Source organism: Panicum virgatum, chromosome 8N, assembly GCF_016808335.1.
Source record: "Panicum virgatum strain AP13 chromosome 8N, P.virgatum_v5, whole genome shotgun sequence".
NCBI lineage: Eukaryota > Viridiplantae > Streptophyta > Magnoliopsida > Poales > Poaceae > Panicum > Panicum virgatum.
Window position 1 is genome coordinate 43,397,661 of NC_053152.1, and position 9,134 is coordinate 43,406,794.

At 43.2% G+C, this 9,134-nt stretch overlaps 1 protein-coding gene across 4 annotated transcripts; it reads left to right on the plus strand.

The window, feature by feature from the left end:
* The first annotated feature begins 3,641 nt into the window (after positions 1-3,641).
* On the plus strand, positions 3,642-7,395 carry LOC120684520 (zinc finger MYM-type protein 1-like). 4 transcript variants are annotated; one of them, XM_039966366.1, is made up of 3 exons: positions 3,642-3,923; positions 4,053-6,199; positions 6,946-7,395. In XM_039966366.1, exon 2 carries the CDS (start codon positions 4,075-4,077, stop codon positions 5,962-5,964), a length of 1,890 nt encoding a protein of 629 aa, XP_039822300.1. In that variant the 5' UTR covers positions 3,642-3,923; positions 4,053-4,074; the 3' UTR covers positions 5,965-6,199; positions 6,946-7,395. The 4 variants fall into 4 exon arrangements, with proteins under 4 accessions (XP_039822300.1, XP_039822304.1, XP_039822303.1 ...); XM_039966370.1 differs by having other exon boundaries at positions 7,026-7,395; XM_039966369.1 differs by having other exon boundaries at positions 3,659-3,897.
* Positions 7,396-9,134: the final 1,739 nt, after the last annotated feature.

A 9,134-nucleotide genomic window follows, 5' to 3' on the forward strand; every position in this document is an offset into this window, starting at 1 on the left:
TACATATTACAAATAATGAAATACAATTGTGGATTATGACACTGAATGCCTTCCACGAGCAATTCTCGCCGATGCTCGTCTGAACGTAGGAGGTGCTCCATCTCTGGGATTTCCGGAAGGACCGACGTCAGCAGCATCGTGAAGTGCATTCTGAGGACACTTCTTGTAGTTGTGACTCAATGCTCCACATTGTCTGCAATACTTTTGTGCCTTGCTTGCTTCCGACTCGTCCATACCATTCCGAATACGACGTGTCTGACGACGGCCTTTGCCTTTCTTAGTGGCTGGATCAGGAATAAACATCTTATTCTCATTATCCTGAGTGAAAGGCCCCACAATTCCAATCCCGTATACCTCATGTCCCCAGGTGGATACAGCTGCTTCCTTGTTGAAGTACGGTGAAACGAATAGTCATGGCTGTAACGCAGACTCTGCACATGCCGCAATGAGATGGGAGCATGGCATATGCAATAACTTAGGCTTCATGCAGGAGCAGAAGGCTTTGCCATCAACTGTAATCAAACTCTCCTGTACCAACATATCTCTACGGATACCACGACCACTTCTATCCTTGCATAGAACCTCAAATCTATGCTCCATTGTACCTGTGGATATGACGCGGTGTAGTTTGGCCTTTTCAATCTTCTCTTGCATATATTGTGTCACTCTTTTGCAAAACTGAATTTGGGGGTTGCTGATGTTTATGCTTGCAGCCGTGTAACGCTATCTGAAATACTTCATGCACCCATACATGATGAACTCAACAATTCCCACAAGTGGAAAGGCACGACAAGAACGCATAACCATATTGAAACACTCTGCATGGTTCGTTGTCTGAATACCATACCGTATTCCGTTGGTATCATAAAGGAATGACCATTTCTCCTTAGGTGCACCTCGAATCCAGTGTGAAAATGGCTTCTCAATTGAATCCCTAGCCTCTGCAGCCTGACTCGTGCCTGCTCCTGATGCCCTTACCTTCACTAGCTCTGCAGTCAACTGATCAAGCATCTGCCATAATGCATTGAATTTTCTCTGTTGATTTTGGGTGCACAACCTCTTAAACAGGTTCTTAAGATCCTTGTTCTTAAAGTGTTCATAGAAGTTTGCACCCATATGCCTAATGCACCTCCTGTTTTGGACATCAGGCCATAATGGAGGCGTTGTCGCAGTTCCACGTTGCAATTTGAGTATTGATTGCAGGATACCTGCATGTCTATCACTAATAAGGCACACATCTGGACGTGCAGCAACAACATGAATCTTCACTCGTTCAAGGAACCAATACCAACTGTCTATGTTCTCATTCTCAACAAATGCAAATGCGAGCGGAACAATTTGGTTGTTGCAATCTACACCGATTGCGGTGAGTATCTGACCTTTATACCTTCCAGTCAAAAATGTGCCATCAATGCAGATCACCGGAAGACAAAACTGAAATGCTCTAACACAAGCACCTATGCAAAAGAAGGCTCGTTGCATAATTCTTTGTCTCCTAGTCACGGCTGGTACAAGGTATGTGTCATAAAAGCTTCCAGGATTTCTAGCAGCAACCTGGGATAACATACGAGGTAGGTTATCATATGATGCCTCGTATGTGCCGAACCGCATCTTGAACACCCTTTGTTTAGCCCGCCATGCCTTCGAATAACTGATGGTGTACTGGTAAGTCTGCTCAATGTGTCGAACAATCATTTTTGGCTCATAATTTAGGTTGTCCATAATAAACCCATACATTTGCTTTGCAACAAAGTCGCATGATATATTGCGATGCGAGGGAAGAACTTCTGACAGAAAACAAGTGTGCTCTGTGACAATGGAACATTTCCAGTTTGACTTCCATTTTCCCTTGAATGCATGTACTCGCCATGGACATCCAGCATTCACACACTTCACCTCATATTCTTTACTGCCAGACTTTACGACTCTGAATTCTCGTTTCAATGAGATTGCCCATAGTCTCACAGTATCTTTTACGGCTTCAATGTTTGGATATGTTGCACCTTGCACTACCTCGTTCCCTCTGTACTCCCACTCCTGATTTCGTACATCTTCTGCAACATGACTGCCAAAACCATGCTCTTTCCACTCTTTCGGCAATGAGTACTGCTCGTCATCAGATGAGTCCTCATATTCTTCCATCTCTATTGCGGTTTGGTCTTCTGCCTCCATCTCGTCCACAATGCTATGTATCCTCTCTCCCTCATCAGCAAGGCCCTGTGGTCCCATGTTTTGGTTCTCTATCTCTTCTGACTCATCTTGCTCAACATAATTGGTCTCTCTTTGAATACTCGGAGTTCCTTGATCTGCACAATGTTGGATTTCATTTTGTGTCTTCTCCCAGATTTGAACAAGGATGGCCAGAGGCCACCCACGCTCTAGAGCTGCTTGCATGTATTTCTGCCAGTCATCAGTGCTGTGTATCATCATCAATTCCCATAATTCACTTTCTACCTCCCAATTAACAAGAGACTGGACAGTGATCACATGTGTCAACGGATCAACACGGAACCCACGCTGCAGCCACTTACATATGGAACTAAAACTCCTTTCAAGAGGTTTATCTATGCCGCTAGATGTGCACTTAAAGGCAGAAAGATCTACTCCATTTGGCCCATACATAACATTGTATTCACCATAAAATACTTGAAACTGCATCTTGCTCGACATATCTGTATATCACATAATACCTATCGAGTTATACTCTTTACTTCACTACCTTATTCAATAATCCGTAAAAACTAAGTATGAAATTCAACTACAACGTATAAGTATTCATAACTACGCGATGACACTCAAATTCTATACTGCATATGCCAAATTCTATTCTAAATCATAATTAATTTATAAACACGTCTCTAATAGTACTGCAATTGTAATAATAAATGCGTAGAACTAATTTTCTAAACTAATTTACTACTACGTAACTACAAACTAAAGTATCATTGAACTCCTACTTAAATGGTTCTACTATAGCACTAATTAAATTAAATTACTTACCCCTACTTAAATTACTCATATTTAAATACGTAGTACTTAAATATAACAATATATAAACTAAATGTACTAACCTGCAGATCACAAGTGCTGAATCCGGCAGGGCTTCGCCGCTTTCCTTCTCCTCACTCCTCTCTTTTTTTCTGTATTTTTGGTGAAATTTTCTGGCTCAAATGAGAAGAGAAGGGGAGGGCTGGAGCTTTTATAGGGGGATACCCCGGTCGCCCGCGGGGGGGGGGGGGGACGACAGCCCCCTGCCGCGCCCGTGGGCTGGTCCCAGCGGCAGTCGCCCGTGGGCTGGGCGACAGGCCCCTGTCGCCCGTTGGGGGGGCGACAGGGCATTTTTTTTTCCAGGGACCTCATTGCGAATTTGAAAAAAAAAATTACACTTAAGGCCTGCCGCCCTATTGGGGGGCGACTGGGGTATATATTTGAAATATTTCAAAACGGACATATATTTTTGAAATTTTTATTTTTAAAAAATATAAAAAAGAAAAAACCGCAAGAAAAAAGGCCCAACAAGCACCCACGCAGAGTCTTCACAAAATCAGAACCATACAAATGTAAGCGTACCGGGCCATCATTTTCACGAAGGAAAAAAACAGAGTATTTGTACCATGGGCTGATGGGCCGCAGCCTCTTCTCTCTGGCCCAAAACGACATCTTCCACGGGGGTGGTGCCGTGGCCTGGTGGTGCCCCCAGCGCGGCGGCCTCGGTGAGCAGCAGCGAGCACGAGGACCTTGCCGCCGCCGCCCGGGAACCCTAACCCCCTCATTCCCCAATCCACGCGCTTCCCTCTCTCATCCGTCCCCCGCGCCGCGGTATCGAGGGGGTTGCGGTGGAGTGCCGGCTCGCCGCAGCCGGCATACGGCAGGGGCAAGAAGCCCGGAGCAGCGGCGGTGAGTCGAGCAACCGGAAAACGGAGGTCAGCTCCGGGCACCCGAATCCTTACTCTCTGAACATGGAAATGCGTGTTTGATTCAGTTCAACGAAAATGCGAATGCCTGATAGGAGGCGACGGATTATTTGTTTATTTATTTTGGTTGAAATGCAGAGACTAGTTGAGGGATTGGGAAATGAAGAAGAAGAAGGCGGCAGTGGATTTGAAGTCCCTGTGGGAAAGGACCGGGAAGGTGCCGAAGACGGCATCCACCTCAGTGCCGGCAGTGGCAGCGGCAGCGGCACCTCCGTCAAGTTTGCTTCGATGCTTGAGGTTCTTTCTGCAGCAAGGACTGGCTTTTCAGGGGCATGGCGAAATCGAGGAGTCACTGAAGGAAGGAGTTTTTCCTGAGCTCTTGAAGTGGCTGGCAGAGCATTTGGAAGGAGCTGACAAGGCGGTTCTGGAGAATGGTTTAAGTGATCCTCAAATTACTTCTCCAAACATGCTGAAGGATCTGGTCAGTGCTTGCGCCAGAGAAACCACCAGGCGTATTGTGCGGGACCTTGGCGAGGAGAATTTCGCGATACTTGCTTGCCTGCTTACTGATGCTTGCCATAATGAGCAGCTGGTTGTTTGCTTGCGGTATGTCGATAAGAAAGGAAGGGTGGTTGAGAGGTTGGCTGGCATTGTGAATGTTGAGAACCCAGACGCTTCTACAATTAAAGGTGCGATTGAGTCCGTACTCAGGGATCACTCCTTGAGCTGGTCAAGGGTCCGTGGGCAGGGGTATGATGGAGTAGGCAACATAAGGGATCACGTGAAGGGTCTAAAGAAACTAATAACGGATGAGTCTCCTTCTGCTCATTATGTTCATTGCTTTGCCCAGGAACTGCAATTGGCACTTGTTACTGTTCTTAAGAAGATCGATGCTTGTGCTGATTTCTTTGAGCAAATTGAATTTTTGTTGAGTGTTCTTGAAACTTCCTGCAGAAAGGCTCAAATGCTTCTAGTAGCTGAAGCTCAACAAGTACTAGAAGGTTTGGATCCAAAGAAGCCGTTTAGTACAAAGGATGATGCTGGTTATGGATTTCATTATAAAACTACCATACGAATTTATGTACTATATCCCACCATCCGAAGTGTTCTCATCATGATTGGAGAAGACTGCACTCAAGGCATGGAGGCTGTAAAAGCTCGAAAGTTATTGGCTTACTTCGAGTCGTTTGAGTTTGTTTTCATGACACGCTTGTTGTTCAATGTGTTGGGATACACTTACGACTTAAGCAGACGTTTCCGAATATTCAGAGATGATTTTATTGCAAATGCCATTGATTTCATTGGTTTGTCAAATAATGAGTTGTACACATTGTGTGGGAATGATGAATGGGATACATTTCTTAAAGATGTAACTGCTTTCTGTGGGAAGCATGACATCAAAGTCCCTAGCATGGATGATATTTATGAACCAGTGTTAAGATCAAAAGGGTCCTTTAGAAAAGTCAAGAATATCCACCGCTACCGTGTTAAAATTTTCACAAGTGTCTTTGATGGGCAATTTCAAGAGTTCAATGACAGGTTTGATGAGGTGAACGCAGATTTTCTTCTTTGTGCGGCATCACTTGATCCAGCTAAGTCGTTTTATCATTATGACAAGGATAAGCTACTTAAACTTGCTCGGTTTTATCCCAAAGACTTCTCAAGAAAAGATTTGTCACAGCTTCCCATCCTTCTCACACGCTTTATTGCTGATATGCGTGAGGATGAAAGGTTTAGAGACGTGAAAAGTTTTGTTGAGCTTTCAGTTATGCTTGTTGAAACAAAGAAGAGCCTCAAACATCCTATTGTTTACAAGCTTCTTAAATTGGTGCTAGTTCTTCCCATAGCAACTGCTAGTGTTGAGAGGGTATTTTCTGCAATGGATCTTGTTATGAATAAGCTAAGAAATAGAGTGGGGAAGCAATTACTGTATGATTGCCTGGTTACATTCATTGAGAGGGATGTTTTCATGCAAGTCAAGGATGAGGCCTTGGTATCATTTCCAAGCCATTGTAGGAGCGTAAAGTTACAAGGAGCATCTGGATGTTAAGCTGAAGCTAATGGCTGAGTAATTCAGTATGGACTGAAGTGCAAGAGGGAGGGAGCTGTTTTGATTTTTGGCCAAATCCATAAAGCAAGGGATCTGCTGCTTACTGTTGACGAGAAGAAACCTCGCCATATCTTCAATAGTGAATTTCTGCTTTTCTGCATGAAATGCGATGGATTCCTTGCTGACAAGCAGAGCAAGCTCATCATTGCTCTCCTGCATAGTGCTTCGTGGCAAGGTATGCCCAACTCTATCCACAATACTCTGAAGTTCTTGTTGTGATCCGCACTTACATTTTGACTGGTACAGGGACAGTGTGTTTACCTCTTAATCCTTTACGATCCCACTCTCTGTCTTGATCGTAATATCATAGTAAAATGTTTATTTCTTGTTTCTTATTGTTGTAGCTGCACAATAAATGATCTCTAGCAGTTGTTGCCTTGTTCGTTAGTATTAGTAATTAGTATATTGGCCCTCTTTGGCTAGCTATTGGCTAAGTGTGCATTTGCTTTCCAGTCAGCCTTTTTTGTTACACTTGGTATCCATGCTATATGATCTCCATTTGATGAGTGTTGAACTGTGAATCTATTACTCTAGTTGATGTTGAACAATGTTTACTGGAACAATCTTTTCTGCTAAAACCATCGTTTTTTTTCTTGCCTTGTCATGTTTGCAAGTTCCTTATGGTTTAGGGGGTCTAGGATAAGGTTTGTAAAACTTTAAACACACGGGTCTGTACAGTCGATATCCTAGGTAATTATCGAACAAGTATATTTTGTTAGATTTAACTGAAGAGCCACTAGTCTCTTGAAAACTTAGTGATGCAACAATGTTTCTTGATGCTCAGCTCCAATAATGTCTGTTGGTCGATTAACCCACTGATACCATAATGCAAGCATGTTACTCTTGGTGGTCCTTTAATCATTTACATTGTCAAGTTGGTATCTTTTGTGAAACATTATCAACTTTTGGATCACTGTGCAGGGTTGACAGGTGAATCGTCAACATCCCCTTGTTTATGGTGAGGGTCGAGTCTGAGTGGCACATTGACTTGTCATTGACAGGCCCATTCGGTGGTGGTGGTCCCCCTGGTAGGGTGAGGAACCAGAAGAACTGAAGAAGTCAAGTGGGCTGGTGGCTATGCCGGTGGTAAGGATGAAGAGATCTGCGAAAATAGAGAGCCTAGCAGTTTAATGATATGTAATCGCCTTAAGATGTTAAGGATGTGAGTGGTATGTGTAGCCCAGCCTGAGATTCACAATGCCTGTGTTATGTTTCAGAATTTTAGCAGGTTGTCATGTAGATAGTGGCTTTCTTTTATCTTGCTGTGTAAGGTAGCTCAAGCTATCATGTGTTTGGAGACGTCTAATGTCTGAACTTGGAAGTTGGAATATAGTTGCACTGTCTAATTCTTTTTAGGAGAACCCTATTACATTATATCGCGTTAAAAGAGGTGAAACTGCCATGTTGGCTTCTTGCTATCTTCTTGAAAGGATTAAAAAAGCATTGTTTTTTCAACTAACTGTTACTATTATCAGGTTTTGCCTATTATTTGCACGGTCGCATGATTAGTGCAATGTCGATGCTCTTTTCCACTTTTATGGTGTGCACTGATGCTGAACTAACCCGTCTGCTAGGGGAACATTCTGATTAATTATTGGTGTTCTATCTTGTACCAGTCTGCTGTATAAAAAACAAAAGCAAAAGTTACCCGTCAAGTACGTTGAATTATCGTGAAGATCACGGCTGAGTAGAGGTTGGAATAACATGTCATTCCAAGAGCACGAGCCAGGCCACAATTTGCCAAGTTGCCAAAGCCGATGGTGCCAAAGCAGGCGTCGTTTTCCAACAGGGGAAGTTCGGTGAGCCGGCTTGGTGCGATCCTCATGACATGGACAGCCTCCTCTTCACCATCGTCCATTACCTCTTCTTCTTTTCCTCTTCCTCTTTTATCCAATTGGACAAGACAACTTGAGCGCCACCTTTTTTTATTTAATCTTTTGGCGCCAACTAACCACAACTGAGAAATGTTGTTTGTCTTTCGCGGGTTCTCGAAAAGAAAAATAATAAGGCGAGAGAGAAGGCTTTATCTTGCTCTCCACTTGGTGCCATGCAACATCCACACAAATTAAAACCTCACCTGAAAAAGTGTGATGGTTTAAGAAACTTTGCCTTTTGTGAAGATCAACCACAATTTTTCTGAGGTTTTGTAGGATTCAGTTGCAGGACTTGGTGATAAGAAATGATTGTGTTGCAACCACCATCAACTAATAAAGAGCTATGAAAGATATCAAATGGATAGGCACTGGACCTGTAGCCTCTAGGCTCCTAAAAGATATTTGAATTGACATACAATAGGCTGGCATGTCTAAAGGATGTTTAGAGGGCAATAGTGCAATATGTTAGGCTATGGGATAAATAAGATGCTATGAGAAAGGGCAAGAATGTCGCATTAAAGGGAGACCACATGGCCTTTTGGATTATAAATTCTCATTCTCAAATATCTAATGCGCCAATAATTTCCTAGGAATGTTGGATGGGCATAAATAGATAGAAACAAGGAATAACTGATTTGGAACAGTTATAACTCTCATATGTGGAGAAGGCTGGATAAATTGGATTGTAGTTTAGATGAGGAAAAACTATACACATCTCGATCCATGTGTATATATGCAACCTTAGTCTAGTAGTTGGGAGAACAGCTCATTCAGAATAACTGGAGTGATGATAAAAGCACTCAACTGTCCAGGTAACAAAGTTGCAATCTATGAAGAAAGTTTTCTCCCTCAAAAAGAACCGAAGAACTGCAAAAGCATAGGGGCACCTGAATGCCACAGCCACACCATGTAACACTTTACCAGTTTAGATGCAATGAGCATTCTATTATGGACCACAAGGGAACTAAAGGCATAAATACTTGCCAACCTGTAATTGCGGCCAATGCAAGAGCACCATTTTTTCCAACATGTAATGTTCGGTAACCTGCACTCATCCATTTCCTGAGATGACAACACCAACAAAGTTACGGAGTAATAGGCTTGTGACATAATTTTGAAGTCCCTATCGGCATCACCTTTTGCCTCCTACGGCAAATGGCAAGTGAAGGATACACCAAGACTGGCCTGAGTCCTGAGGCACCTTCACTTGAGTCTGGCTCAGTTGGACTTTTTCAA